At 39.2% G+C, this 16,311-nt stretch overlaps 1 protein-coding gene across 2 annotated transcripts in view; it reads left to right on the top strand.

The window, feature by feature from the left end:
• Positions 1-16,311, top strand: part of LOC136852004 (ADP-ribose glycohydrolase OARD1-like) — a 79,925-nt gene that overhangs the window by 51,981 nt on the left and 11,633 nt on the right. For both annotated transcript variants that reach the window (XM_067126451.1, XM_067126450.1), the window contains 2 exons: positions 2,097-2,178; positions 8,121-8,288. In XM_067126451.1, the coding sequence (XP_066982552.1) occupies positions 2,116-2,178; positions 8,121-8,288 (231 nt within the window). In that variant the 5' untranslated portion in view covers positions 2,097-2,115. The remainder of the gene's footprint in view (positions 1-2,096; positions 2,179-8,120; positions 8,289-16,311) is intronic.

Below are 16,311 nucleotides of genomic sequence, written 5' to 3'. Positions count from 1 at the left end.
CACCAAAAATGACCTTGAATGAAAAAGCTGATTGCATAATTATAAAAGTAGAACACATTTTTTCCTCTTGGTTAACAATAGTAATTTTTGCAAAATGAACATAAAAAATACATAGAAAACGTATATAAGATAACTAATTAGTAATTAAATCAGTGATTTTATCTTTAAGGATTCTTGAACATTTTACTAACACAGGGGTCCAAATAATATGTGCCAGGGCCAAGGTTGAAATTACAGCTGGAAGTAAGCTGTATAATTGCAGATTCTAAAAGCTTTCGTGAAGAGAAATCTTTCGATTTGGCAATCACTGAACTGTTAGTCCAATTGATCCTGCGAGAGTTTTCACTTGAATGAATGAATATTGCATTTGATGTTTGCCCGGTTTTGACAGAATACTTATGCTGCTTAATTCTCACTACTAGATTGACCTATATAAAAAGAAAAGCAGTCCAAGCATGGAATTTTATATATTATGTTGTTGCTTTCCTAAGGGCTATTTTTTGACATTTCCTTTTTGAGTTATTATAGGAAAGAACCAGGTTGAGGTTAGAAGGTTTTAACAATGATTTTATGGTTTCAAAACCACTAAAATAAGGCGGGCTAAGAGTTATTGGCCAAGATTATTACCAAGCTGTAATTTGGGTTTTTATATGTGAAGAGGGGGCACAGAATAAAGAGATAAACCAAATGAGTGCATGCAGAGAAATTACCGATAAAAGGACTGTGAACGGAGAAGGGACAAACAATGGAATCTCCGTCCGTCTTACAGATAAACGAGCGAGGACAGCGGACAGAAGTGAAACACTCCAAGCGTAAGGCAAGGCACTGTGAATTGTTCTCTTATACAACGACCGCCACGAAGATGGTTATATGAAGGGGACTTTTACTTCAAGTGACGTAAAGACAAATCCCAGATTGCTAGCGAAGGATTCCTCAGTGTTTACAAAATGTGGACCAAGGCAGATTCATCATCTTAACACTAGACAAGACTGATGATAGTCTCACACTTCCAGTGACACGTGAGGGCGCCAAGAATTAATTTGGAACAAGTTGACCCTTGAGTAAGCGCTTAGAATTACTGTGAGAGGAGAAGCTAAGAACGTAGATTCCTCCTCTAAGAGGTCAGTTTTAACAGTTGGACCAATTGAGAGGCCAAGCGTAACAGTGCCAACTTCTAAGGGCATGCTAAGGGAGGCCTTCGACCAATGCCCAAACCGAGATGCCTAAGGCACACCCCAAGGGCTGAATAGAGTGGAAGGTGTTTCAAAAGGGAGCACTGTCCATTTATCAACATGGATTCTTTAGAACACGCCCCTCCCAAAGTCAAAGTGGAATATTGAAGGAGGTGCTACTAGAATGGAGAAAGGTGTAAACACAAGGGTCAGAGAGACAGAGAGAAAAGAGAAGGCACAAAGATAAGAGAGGAGTGTGAGTGGTCTGTGGAGATGACACTGCGAGCCTCAAGCATTTGTGACGTAGATAAATTGTCATGCGTGCCCGGAGACTAATAGATAAATCTTAAGTCTAAATTTCAGACACATAAAAGTTACAAGGTGCCTTATTAAGATAAGGACTCGGTCATTTACAGCAGCCTGTATACAAGGTGGAGGCAACCTGTATTACAAGCTTCAAGTTAAGAATAAAAGTAATTATGGAACATAATTTTCATTTTAAACCAAAAACTTTAACACTTGTGAAACCGAAGATGGCTCGCATCAAAGCATGGTAAATTGAGTGTAGTAAGCAAACTGTTCCTATGAAGTTTTCCAAGAAGTTCTCATTCTGACAATATATATATATATATATATATATATATATATATATATATATATATATATATATATATATATATATATATATATATATATATATATATATATATATATATATATATATATATATATATATTGTGTATGTATATGTATATAATATTTATATGATACTGTACTTACTTTCAGTGATTTTCTGCCATTTGTATTTTGTTTTGATTTTAAAGCTTGCATATTTGTTTTGTACATTGAATTCACTCCTTTAGACCAGACTTATTTAATGTTTGCAGTGTTTGCCTGAGTAAGAAACTCCATTTTTGTTTTCAGGAAATTTCTGGAAATCCCAATGGACAAGTATTTGGTGATCACTTCCAAGAGAAAGATGACTGATGATATTACAGAGAATTTTGTAAGTAATTTTTTACAATAACTTAGTTTTGGTTCTTTAGAAGTCAACACATTAGTTTGGAAGAATGATCTTTTTGACAAGAAACCCAGTACATCAGTCCTCATAAAAACGGTGACCGCCCTATAGTCCGAAGGCCCGATAGTCCGAAGGTCCGATAGTCCGAAAGTCAGCAGGCCCGATAGTCCGAAAGTCAGAAGGCCCGATAGTCCAACGGACTGTAATCAGCCCCCCACCCCTCCATAGCTAATACGGCAAAATTGTAACCAGTAAACACCCATAAAAATACCAACATAACGTACCCTAGGGGTGTTTACTGGTTACAATTTTGCCGTATTAGCCATGAAGGAGGGGGGATTAATCAGGCGGGGGTGGGGGGCGCTTGCCTAGGAATGCCGACTTAGACCTACGACTATCGGACCTTCGGACTATCGGGCCTTCGGACTATCGGGCCTTCGGACTAACGGACTGTAATCATAAAAACTAGGTCTAGGAGTCTTTGGCAGATGATATCCGTTAAGCACCCACCTCAGTTCTTGTGTCTGGCCTTCTGTCCACTGCTTGCTGATTCAGTCCCAGAGTCACTTTCTTATTTTTATTTTTGTAATCACTTCTGCCAGATTTCCACTGTTTGGTTATTTTCATATGAGATTATAAGCTTCCTTTTGACTTTTCCCAGAGTGTTTAAGTGATGGGGGAATTTTGCCATCGGTGAGCTTTTTCTGCAAGTGAAAAAGCACTAGGCGACTTAAGGGACAACACTTAGCTAAAATTATTGTGAGAGCCTTTTCTGGTTTGTGCTTCCCGTGCAGTGGATGCTTTAGTTTTAACTATATGAGTTAGAGTCATTAAGTCCTAACTGGTTAAGAAGTGATAGGCTAGTTACACGGTTTCAAGTTATTACAATTTCTTTTCTTTTTTGTACTTTATGTTTATCTTCTGATTGAAGTGTAGACAGCCTAGGGCATGATTTACCTCATTCTTGTATCTTTGTGCTGAATGGTGTCATTTTATGGTCTCAGATCATAATTTATCATAAATTATTCATCCTTCATTATGTGGATTTTGTACTATTATAGCAATGAGTGATTTTCACTTCTCCTTTTCATTTATAATGTGTAAGAGACTTATCTTTTATTGGTGGAATATTTTTTGTATTAGGTAGTGTATAGTTTTCCCTTTTTGATTTGCAACTCTTCAGCCTTTGATAGGGTCTTTTTTTTTTACAAGGAAGACAATTCTCGCAAGTGGTTTGTCATAAAATTTTATATACAGTGCTTGTACCTATTCCTAAATTATATATTTTGCCCCGTATTTTAACTCCCATTTATGTTTACTCAGGCTTACTTTTTCAGTTTATGTATTGCAGGTTATTCGAAGGCCTTAGCTTATGAAGGTAAAGGTTACAGCCACCCAACAGGTCTTGATATTGAAGTGCATGGATGCATTAGTTAAATCCCTGATAGAAGTGGGTTTCCTTCCAAGTGCTCAGATTTTGTCATGAATGCAGCTATTCAAAAGACTCTAGCTACAAAAAGTGAGGTTACAGCCCCTCAAAGATCCTAGGATCAAAGCTAGCAGGCACTCTTGCATGGGTCCTGCCAAAAGTGTAGCAACTCAATGAGTGGCATCAAAGAATGTTCAATAGTTCAGATCCCGTCAAGACTTAGCTATTCCTAGAGCATCACTGTCATTTCAAGAGCCTGAGTTCTCCCATGAGTGTAGCTACTCAAAGATCCTGGAATCATAACAGGAAATTTAAAGTGCTGATGCCCCAAGAAGTGGTTGCAGTTCCCTTCTATTTTCATCGCTCACCGCTTGCTCTGAAACTCACTTTTAATGCAGAAAAAGGGTAAAACCAAATCTCAAACTAGAACCCTGTGAACTCTGGTGAATCAGCAAATACTATGCAGAAGCAAAAGCCTCAGTGGTAGCTGACTGGGATTGGAGCACCTAGTGACTGCTATCATATTTGCTGATAACTTTAGGAACGTCTCTGGAAATGACTTGAGTTAAAGAACCAGTTTGACCAGGAGGAAGGCTAATTCAGTGGGTAGACAGAAGAGCACAAGAGAAATAAACTCACTCCAACAATCCGTAGGAAACTGAAGTAGTATATACAAACCACATGACCCATGAGGCCACCATGAATACCTTCACTGTGGCATTTCTCTGATGGAAATAGGAAACAAGAGGAAGCCAAAAGATAAAATTGTAATACAGGCAGTCCCGGTTTACGACGGTTCCGCTTACGACGCCCGAGGTTACGACGCTTTTCAAATATATTCATCAAAAATTATTTCCGCTTACGACGCATGTTCCAAGTTACGACGAGTCATACACCGATCCGACGGAAGAAATATGGCCCCAAAACGGCAGAATAATCATAATTTGAAGGTTTTTTTATGTAAAACTCAATAATAATGCAGTTTACATCTTTTCAATGCACCCAGAGCATTAAAAGTAAGGTTTTCTTATGATTTTTGACGATTTTCAACATTTTCTGGCTTACGACGATTTTCGGGTTACGACGCGGCGCAAGAACGGAACCCCCATCGTAAACCGGGGACCACCTGTATTCAGATTTGTGGAAAATCCATTAACATCAAAGCTAGAAAAATTAAGCTTAGATAGGACTCAAAATCCAGTTTACAGATCGAGTAAATAGTTGTATTTGCGCACAAAGAATGCAGTATGTATACCTCTCCGACGTCGATAATGACCTCATCTTTTGCTTCGTGTACCTTTACAATATCTGCTGTCTGGAATATTGTATAACTTAAATTCTTGCTCACTGTCACCAATGTTTTCTGCAGATTATCTCTCCTCATTCAGCATATTCCGGTCATCAAAACACGTCACAAATCCAGGTTACATTTCTAGGTATTCACATTTCAATCCCTCAAGACTGGTACATTTCGTGTGCACCCATGTACTTCTGTTCTTAATCCCCATATACTAATGTTTTTAATCCCCGTGTACTTCTGTTCATAATCCCCATAGATTTCTTTCTCAATTGAGTTACTTTCAGTCTGTATGATAAGTAAGTGGATTTTAAAACAAATATTTTTTAACAGGTTGTACTTTTTTTTTCATACAAACCCATCACAGCATAATAGTGACTGCCTTCCACCCTCACTGCCCAGGAAGTGAGGCAGCTAGCTACTGGAGATCTGAGGATCCCAAGGTGTACAGTATGTGTGAATGCTGCCACTTGAGTCCGAGTTTGTTTTTTGTAAGGATGGGTGATGTATGTAGGATTTTGACAGATGCATAAAGTGGGCTAATTTAAAAGTAATGGATATGTGTGAAAATCATTTAAAAATTATACTTTTCAGTAACTTATTTTGTGTTGAAGACAGCATATACATGAATCACCTTTGGAGTGATAAATGTTCTTTGTTGGAGAAGCTTTGTTCTGGTGATAAAGTCTACAACTATTTAGTATTGAATTAGACTGAAGTATGCGTTTATGCCAGTCTGTTAAGCTAAGAGCATCTAAGTATGTTTGAGATTTGTTGTGGTTTTCAGTAGTAATTTTATTAAATACTGAGTTCTTACTCTAATTTTGTCTACTTACTAATTCAAGTTTACCTTAGTTTTACCAGACCACTAAGGAGCTGATTAACAGCTCTCCTAGAGAGGGCTGGCCCGAAGGATTAGGCTTATTTTACGTGGCTAAGAACCAATTGGTTACCTAGCAATGGGACCTACAGCTTATTGTGGAATCCGAACCACATTATAGCGAGAAATGAATTTCCATCACCAGAAATAAATTCCTGTAATTCCACATTAGCCGGCTGGAGAATCGAACTCGGGCCTAGCGAGTGCTAGCCGACAACTCTACTGACTAGCCCAACGAGGAACTATGTCTAGTTACTAATCCTATTAATTTTTGAAGGAACATAACAATGGGAAGGTGATGGAGAAAGCTTATCTTTTATGATAAGAGAACTTTAAAAATTTGATTGCATATAGGAAACCAGTGTAACTTAGTAGGTATTTGATACAAATGAAATTTGAATAAGTAAGTAGTTACATTTCGTGAAAGTGTAGGAAATACTAGAGTATATGCCAGTTTTTCATGTTCATTTCCCAAGGGTAAAGAAAATTATTATTATTATTATTATTATTATTATTATTATTATTATTATTATTACTGAGTAATTGAATAGACCACTGAGAAACAAATCTAGACTCAGGTAGGGTTTGCATAACAACAATGGATTAAAAGTAAATATGAAAAAGCAGAATCGCAGGGAGTTAAAGTGACATTACAAAACACTGTTATCAATATCTGTAGTGCTGTACAGAAAACTAATTTATACACAGTATTGCCCTACAAGGCATTGTATTGAGAACTACAATACTGTACCATTATTTGAAACATCTGAATGTATAAACGTCAAAGTAAATTAGATGTTGTCAAAATCAACACCAGTATCAGTACTGTAGCTGTAAATTTATACCATACAACAAAATACTTGTGCATTAGTGTTTGAATTTCTGTCACGACATTAGAGAGCAAATTTGAAATTTTTTGTGATGCACCCTGCTTTGTAACAAAATTAGCAATCATCCCTTGGGTAACAGACTTTGTGTATCAATAGGCTGTCCTTTAAATGAATTGTCCTTACACTGAGCAAGTTTTTCCCATCAGAAGTAATGGGAATTGGATTATTCCATTGCAGACCTCCCAAAATGCAACAAATGAAAGCATTTTAACTCAAATTTAATGGGCCTAGCATGTGGAAATTATACAAAAAATGTAAACAAAGTAAATGGAAGAAATAAATGCTAATTTTTTCTCACTTTACCCATAGTTGGGTGAGTTGATGGCATTTGTGGAAAATAGTGAGGAAGGTGAAGAGGAAGAGAGATAGTATTGTTTGGAAGGTGGGACTCCTTCCTTCAAAACAGCAGGTAACTGTGCTTGTAGGTTTGTTTCTCTTTTGTGTTGCTTTGTACTGCTTACCTCTTGAGACTTTAGTGTTTCTTTTTCACCAAAAACCTGTCAGGGTGGTGTTTTTCAAGGAAACCAATTCCCTTCATTGTTGACACATCTGTTATTAATGAAATAGGGACATCCTCCCTCCCTTCCCTCCCCTGAAGAAAATTCCTCAGCAGTCATCACTGACCTCCAAGCCAATCAGCTCGCCCAGAGACACAATACCCGTCACAGCAGGCTCAGCCTTGCAGGCATCTTAGTCTTCCTAGGGGCCATGATGACTTAATTCCTGTATTTAGTACTCGAATATGAAAAAAAACACAAAGTTTAGCAGAGACATACAATGAGTGAGACCCATGCATAGACTGAAACCTTTTCTTTGCTTCAGCTGGGAACCACGCTGATGACACGTTAATCCCTTATATATTCTAGCTGGTCATCTTTTTCTGTCCTTTAACCGAACAATTGTCCATCAATAAAGCAAGATTTTCTTTACCCAAATTGTCTGTTACGTGAAGCATCCATTAACTGAGGTATGACTATATCAGTAGAAATTAATGGCCGTTTGCGAGCAGGAACCAACACAAGCTGGTCATTTTGCTAGAGGACTTGAGAGTGGCTCCATGAGGGACTTCAGAGTATAGTAGGATAACATTTCTTAGAATCCCTTTCACGTTTTAGAACGGCACAGTTAGCAGGTGTTTGTATGAATGAATTTGGAAATGACAGGTGGCAGCTTTCAGTTCACAGGGTATGCATTGGTCACTGGTATGAAGAAACTAGGGAAATATTATTAATTATTATAATTAAGATAATATAAAATAGATAAAGAAAAGTGAGTAACTGAACTTCACAGTTAAGTTCAATGGTAGAATGCTCCAGAACAGTACAGTAAATATGATGGATTGTGTTGGGGTGCTGTAAGGGATAATTTAAGGTATTTAAAGCACAAATTCTCAGCAATTAAGAATTAAGCTTAGTGGCTGTTATTCCCTAGGACATGAATGGTGATATAAAGAAGTCCAAAGGAAATCACATCCGTAGCGAGCGGTTCGAGATAACCGAGGTCAATGGCGACTTGTTTTCGTGTTCAGAAACCACATCTCTAGCCCATTGTATCTCCCAAGATGTTCGCATGGGGAAAGGAATTGCTACGCTATTCAAGGTAATAGAATATTATTAACAGTTCTAATCATTCTCTTGTGAAATGAGTACTGTGCTTTTTTATTTTCACATTGCAATATTTTTAGTTTCTTTAGGTGTGTTCTTTTTTTTTTTTTTTAAGTGTATGTACAGTGAACAAACCATTTTCTTACTTTTCCTAATAATTTTGTTCGAATTGGTCTCAGGTGGACAGGTATAGATAGAAAAAGGTCCTGATACAGTAATAGACAAGAGAATGTACCTCAAATGGGGTAATGATTGCACGTCTCATGCTCTGTACCTACTGTTTTGCTTTATCTTCATGCATGCTTCTCCCAGTTGGCATCCGTTGATTTTATCTTTATTTGTACATTTTCTTGAGTATTTATTAGTACTCTTTTATATACCTTTTTTTACAGTGCTAAATTTTACCTTTTGGTTGTTTTCCTGTCAGAATGTGTTGAGTTTGTCATTAATGTTTTGGGTTTTGATGTTACTTGATGTATGCAAATGTCACCCTTGATACTGATGACTGCAAATCGCTTCATTCGAGGAAGATTTTAAGCTAGCTTAAACTCATCATTTTGACATATTTTTTTGTTTTCCATTTCTGAAAATAAATCAGTAAAGTACAAGTACTGCACTCAGTTTCAAAATAATACCATGAGAAATGAATTCGTGCTATCACCAAAAGTGGTTAGAACGTTACTTGTTCTTGTAGAAATATGAACCAACACCTTTTATATAGGAATATCCTCAGTGCAAGTTCATTGAACTTGGTATTTACTGGTAGTGATGGGTGATTAAAGGAACATCCCTCACTCACCTTCCATCACTAGCCACTTTTTCTTGGCCATCATCATGTGAGGACGTATTGCTGTGCTCCTCAGACTGCTAAGGTGAACTTGTCTTTTTGTTTGAGTTTGTGTCTTCAAGAAATGGCATCCTTTTTTTTTTTTGGAAATGAAAGGTGTTAGGAGTAGAACTTTCATCTCTGGTTTTTCTTTGAGTGGATCTTCACTATTTAACACTTATCTTCCTTCACTATTTAACACTTATCTTCCTTTCAGATTCAGAAGTTTTGCTGTTGCAGGGGAGAATTTACTGCTGTTCTCAGTCCTCCTTTACTCCCTAGAAAAATAGCTGATTGAGCCAACCCTGCTTACTTGTTCCATATGTACTTGATGCTTGGATTGTGCACATGCCAGTGTTGGTTTGGATCCTGACACGTCTCTCTCAGAATGCACTAGTTGTGGAATTGCATGACAGTGCATGTGCTCCCACCATTTGACCTGTAGAATACCAGGATTGGGTACAGAAGCAGACTGCTCTCCCATTGTGTTGAGAAAGTGTTATAACCTTCACTCCTGCTTCTTGGCACATGTACATTGGTTCCTCACCCATACCTCTGAGCACTTGTGTGATAGATTCGGCAATACCACCTCTCTCAGTGTGTATAAACAGTTGTTGGCTTATAAATATGTAGGAGGTGGTTTGAGTGCTACAGACCTCCATTTACAGTACTTACGAGTGCTGGGAGGATTTGTTTGTATGCGATTGTTTTACACTCAAGTCTGTTGGTGGTTTTCTGCAGACCTGGAGTGTTGTTTAAACGATAATCCTTTTACCACTCCTTTGAGCTACTACTGTTTCTTAGCCTGCACTTTTTGCTGAGCCTTTGTAGTTGTAATGCTACCTTTTCATATGGTATGTAGCAGGCTGTATTATGTACATGCAAACAGGACATTTGCATTACGATTTTCTGCAGTATTACTTTCACAAGAGACGTTCTAGTTTGTTTACTAGGACGTGCATGCACCTGCCTGCAAATATGTTTGTAAGTGGAGTTTTTTTTTAGGGTACACTCAGGTGGCCAAGCAGTTGTTCTGCATGCTGTGTGTGTGGTTGATTGTGGTGCTTGGATCAGGATGGCAATCTAATCTATAGGTCAGATTGTTCATTGCTATCCAGTAATCAAGAAAACCACTTCCTTACTACGTGGGAGATGCCCTACCAGCATCAATCATGACTCCTTTAAGAATCGCAAGTTTCCTTATGCCTCCTCCTTGTCATTGTCAAATGCTTCCATGACCACCTCATCTTCTCCTTACCTTTCTTCTTGAGAAAGAGGAAAAAGAGAACTCCCTGTGGAATAGGTCATTGTCAGACTACCCATTACTCCTTACCAAGGGTAATGTTGAGATGGCAGTGGAAAAGAGGTTAGAGTCCTCAGACTCTGTTCCATCACCTGATGTCTTTTTCAAGCCCTCAGAGGGGACGAAGACACTTGTAGCCAAATTTTCAGGTGCAGCTTGGCCTTCATGTTATTGGGTCGGGAGAAAATCTGCTTATCCAGACCTGGACAGTAGCAGTATTCTAGAAATAGAGGGAAACAGTTGCTGCTCATTTAACCATCCTTTCCCACTGTAACTAAGAAGTTAGAGAAGGGGAACAAGAAAGAATGACGTCACTGACAGTAGTGATCCCACTCCTCTGATGCCACAAGTAGAGGGATGCATGTTTTGAAACTGGACAATGTAATGTGGCAGACAAGGAGTGAAGCCCTGGATATTTTCAGGCCTCCTAGTCAACCAGCCTATTCCTTTCAAGGATGCTCAGTTACTGATGCTGCATGTTCTTTTACTCCAGGTTCTCCAGAATCTCTGACCTTGGTGGGAAGGAAAGAGATGATGGAGAAAGCGCTAGAAGGCGTAATGTACCTGCGAGAAAGAGTAGTGACTTGCGCATGCGCATCCGCCCTCGTGTTTACAGCCAGGCCATGAAAGACCAAGGAGCCATTAACTCTCTTTGGTCTATAGTGAACGGTTCACGTCATTACCAGCACTCCGAAAAAATTCTACTTTTTTCTCAGTTTTCATTATTGAGGATGATGGAAACATCAAAAATAGCAAGATAAGTGCTTAATATTAAGTTCTACCAAAAGTTTTGGTTTTAAACTTTTGGAATTGATAATTTGGTTGTAAAAGCCTGAACCAGGCTCGTTGATTGCTACCTAGTTTCGTAAAGTGAAAATCGTTTTAAATTCTAACTCAGTGTTCTAACTAAAAGAAATGTTCCACAACTTATGATTAATATAGAAAATCCTTTCAGATTATACGATGTCTACAATAATCTAGGCGGTAAGGGAGATTGATTTAGTGTAGATTAATAGTGGATGTTGTCTGTAGCCTATGTCCAAGGATTACGTATCCTTAAGTGGCCTAGCTTAGACCGAGGACCCTAGGATCAGATAATAACAATATCTGGTCAAAATAAATTGATAGCCTGACAATAAGGATACATATTAGTATAACTTTTTTCCTTTTATAAAAGCCTGTGCACTTAAGCATGAGCTAAGTAATCCAGGACTAGCCTAGGCATTACTTTATATCAAGTTAAGTGATAAATTTTTAGACCATCTAACCTAGGACTAGATGAAATAGTAATCTGTGCTGGATGAGATGGCAACCTAGCCTTAAGGCTACATGCTAAGGTAGGCTAATTGCGTTTCATGTAACCCATGCCCTTAAGTGTGAATTAAATAATCCAGATTAGGCAGTAGCTTAGATTAGAGTAAGTTATAGCCTGGCTGTAAGGTTACACATTAGTTAGTTACTGTTTTATATAGTAGACCAAATAGCCTAGGATTGGATATACAGGCAGTCCCCAGTTATCGGCAGCCTTGGTTATCGGTGATCCGGTTTTATGGCGCTTGTCTAACGACGACCATAACCGAACTTTTGACCGATTCCTGGTTATCGGCACTGCTCCATGGTTATCAACGGTGCTGGTCCCTGGTTATTGGCGCCGATAACCGAGGATCGGCGTTATTATCGCCAATTTTTAGTTGTCGGTGATTTTCGGTTATCATCACACTGTCGGGAACGGAACCCCACCAATAATCGGGGACTGCCTGTAAACAACAACCTGGGTTAGACAAAAACTATTAGCCTAACTATAAGGTTACATATTAGTAAGTTTTCTGTTTTGATATAACCTAGCCTATACATTTAAGAGTGATCGATAGTAATCTGGAGTAGGCAATACCCTATACTAGGTAAAAAAAAATAAATAAGCCTAGGAGTATATATAAACAGAATCCTAGGCTCAATAAAATAACCTAGATTTTTACAACTTGGTAGCATTCCTGTAAGGCTACATACTAGTATGGTTTTATGTAGCCTATATCCTTAAAGGTGATACAAACCTAGAACAGGCAGTAGTTTAACCAGATTAAGCAGGAACCCCTTTTTTAAGGAATTTCCTACTACAGCATTAGCCTAAAACAGCGATGGCCGAATATCAGATGAAAGGGTAGTCTCAGCCACATAAAACAGAAAACCAGATTATAAGAGGATTATTGTCTTTATAGTTTAGATCCTTAAGTTTTAAGTAAACCTAGAATAGGTTAAGCAAGAACCTTCTAAGAAATCATCTACAGTATTCTTAGCGTAACGGAGATTATACTAGAAGCATTAGCCTAAGATATGTAAAACAGTAGCTTGGGTTAGTTAAACAAATTAGTTCATAGCAGTTAGTCTGAATGGTATGACAGTTGGAATTAAAAATTTCACTTGGCCATTGCAAAAGAACTAACAGAACAGTGTACGGTATAAGTAATACACCTAGATACTGGTCTGAAAACTAACCTAAACCTTAGAGGGTTTAAGTAAACATAGATATTTAATTAATTGTATTACAACTGCACACTTGTCATCAAGTTAACCTATAATATGGAAACTGTATTAGGAACTACAGAAGTGTCCCTCACTTAAAAACAATAAATACTAACTAGCTTCTAATAATAACTTGCTTTATATCACTACACGGCTGCCATTAGGCAGGATCCTCAGTTCAAGTGTTCCATAGCAAATTGCTCAGTTCAGTGGGCACAGCCTATACCACCTGCCGTGAGCATAGTCCTTGGAAAAAAAAAATTTGGTTGGATGCCAGATGTGGACGAGATATGTAGTATGCTCCTGGCAGCAAGTTATAAGGATGAAACAGCTCCTTTTAAGCTGTCTCGATGGGTCGAGGAAGTGGGGGAGGTTATAGCTTTCTGGCACAACTCCGGCAGCAGATATTTAACCCTTTCTCTGAATAACATCAGTGTTTGGGCCAAAACCCAGTAACATCAGTCCCCAATACCTCCCAGGTTAACCCTGTGGAGGAAGTAGAGGAATCTTTACTTGGGGACATTCTTATTAAAGAATATGAAGTAGACATTGCCACTGAAATGGCCCTGCTGAACTCAGAAGGCTCAGGGACACAAATTTAAGCTAGCCATGGGAGAAACCTTCCAGAAGGAATTCTATTCCCCATGCAGCTATTGTTGCTGAATAAGATCTTTCCCCCAAAAGGGATACTCTGATCCACCTAACTCGGACTGAAATGACTACATTTTCGGAGGGGTATAGTAACTTGCCCAGGACTTCTGCCCCTTGATTAACAGGCAGTTACAGTTTAGTTGCTGAAACTCGGTTAGATTGCGCAAGCTCCCCGAAAAGGGATACACAGTTTGCGGCATTTGATCAATTACGTAAGGAAATTGGGTACAGGCAGTCCCCGGTTATCGGCTGGGTTCCGTTTCTGAGGGTGTGATGATAACCGAAAATCGACGATTTTGGGGCCTTTTCGTCGATTTTCGGGGGTTATTGGCGCCAAAAAGTGCCGATTTTCGGTTATCAGCGCCTCTATTAGGTATGTATCGGTGCCGATAAGTGGAAATTGGTGATTTTCAGCGCCGAAAATTGCCGATTTTCGTCGCTAGACAAGTGCCATAAAACCGGATCGCTGTTAACCGAGCCCGCCATTAACCGGGGACTGCCTGAACTATCAAAGTTGCCCTTGCCACAGAACGGCAATATATAAGGGACATGAAGCATGATTCCGAAAAGGAAAGTCAGTCAGTCATGTACACCCCCAAAGTGTAAAAGTACTGCATCCTGTAACCGAAAAATGAGTGTGGATACAAATGCTGCCCAAACGAGGTCTGCTAGAATTCCAACTGGAAACAACAAAGGGTCAGTTCGGAAAACAGAACTTCAGATCAAAACATAATAGGGGCTCCAGTGCTCACCCCTGATGATACTGATAATCCTTGGAGAGACGCTTCAGTGTGCACTTTTTCTCCGATGGCAAGTATGCAATTAATGAAAGGAAAGCTATGATGTAGAATTTACAAACTACAGCATTCCCAAATACAGAATGGCACCTGGTACCATCTTGACCAGACATGAAGAAACCACTAACAGAAATGGTTTTCTTACCTGTGCCTATAGCATTAAAAGCTATAGAAATCACCCTTTACCAGGCAAATGAAAAATGGGTCTCTACTTCCACTTTGAATAAGACCCAAGTTGCTCACCAAGTAGCACCAGTTTTTGTCCCGTCACTTTAAAAAATATTAATCACGTGAAGGCAGATTTTCAGAATTTGTAGTGACTAAAAATAAGAGATAATGGCAAAGTTAAAATCATCTGCCACGGTCATCCCAGTTTCGGGGAATTCCACCAAGGAATGGGCAACGCTGCAACTCCCTTTTGAAAGGAAAAAGCTTCCTTTAGATATAGCTGCTTAGCAGTTTGGGACCTCTATGAGAAGACTCTCGGAGGGGACAGCCTCTTCAAAATTTTATGCTAAGCTCCGACTCCTTAGCATTATAACCTCTACCACCTTGCTGGAAGTTGCCCTGTAAAGACTTCCAGATCCCAGGATAATTTTTGCTGTTGAGGCCAAAAGTCTTATGAGAACCCGATGGGAAGTGCTCTGTGACTTCCTAGAATGGCGCGTAAAAGCATGAATGGAAGTATTGGAGGGCTCCATCAAATCACTCTCCAATGTCACTGCATCATTACATTCTAACCCATTCTGTAAGGACCTGTTTGAGGAGCCTGTTGTGGCTCAACTCAGCGAGCATGCCCACCAACAGAATTGTACAGTGTGCGCTCCCCTGGGGAAAGGGGAATTCAGGAAACAAAGAACCTAAAATTTCCCTTTACCCAACCCCAAAAAAGGCTGACTTTGATCAAAAATCATATAAGCCTTCAGTCACCCCCAAAATTTTTCCTCAAGAAACAGGTAGGTGGTCAGAAGGGACAATTCCCTACAAAGGGACAACAACAACAGCAAGGACATCCTTTTTTACAAGGTCCAAAAACCATCTTATAGGGGGAAAAAGGAAAAGCAACACGTGGAATGTCTATCAGAGGCAAAAGCAGAGAGGAGGAGGAGATACCAAGAGGAATTGTATGGTTGGGGGTTGGCTTCTACGACGTCACAGACAGCAGAAGTTTTTCCCTGTGTGGGGACAGCATTATTTACATGTGCAGAAAGGCCCTGTTAATGGGGCCCATAGAAAAACATTCTTATATTCGCCACCAAGTACAACTCTTCAGTGTCCTCAAAAAGCATTCCTCCAAAAGAATAGTGATCCTCAACCAATCAACATTGATCAAGCACATTGTTTGCCAAACTTTTCGGATAATTACCGTTGACTGAGTATGTTGAATCATTCCAAAAGGTACTTAGGCATTTTCTATAGATCTGAAAGATGCTTACTGGCACATCCCTATAGCTGTTCCCTTCCGCCCCTTCCTAAGGTTCAAGATAGGGAAAGATACATACAGATTCAGTCATGCTCTATGGGCTAAACATTGCCTAAGGAATATTTTACAAAATTAGCAATGGTCTTCATTCAAGAACTCCAACAAAAAGGAGTACAACTAATAGCCTGGTTGATCTGGGGGCCCACAGAAAAAGAGTGCTTGAAAAACCTAAGAGAAATGGTCAACAGACTACAGTCAAATGGTTTTATAATAAATTTGAAAACGTCCTACCTCACGCCCAGCAGACACTTTCCGTGGCTGGGACTGTGTTGGGATACTCTTCACGGCCTGCTCTCTCTCCTCATCATACTCAAAACAGAATAAGGTAAGTCCTCAAAAGGATCCTTGCACAGCCCAGAGTTTCCAGATGGCAATCAGAACGTATGATGGGCCTGCTGCAGTTTGCATCAGTAATAGATCCAATACTGAGATTGCAAC

Source organism: Macrobrachium rosenbergii, chromosome 24 (assembly GCF_040412425.1).
Source record: "Macrobrachium rosenbergii isolate ZJJX-2024 chromosome 24, ASM4041242v1, whole genome shotgun sequence".
In the NCBI taxonomy this organism is placed as follows: domain Eukaryota; kingdom Metazoa; phylum Arthropoda; class Malacostraca; order Decapoda; family Palaemonidae; genus Macrobrachium; species Macrobrachium rosenbergii.
The sequence above is the reverse complement of the archived record's forward strand: the minus strand, read 5'-3'. Positions and strand labels throughout refer to the sequence as shown.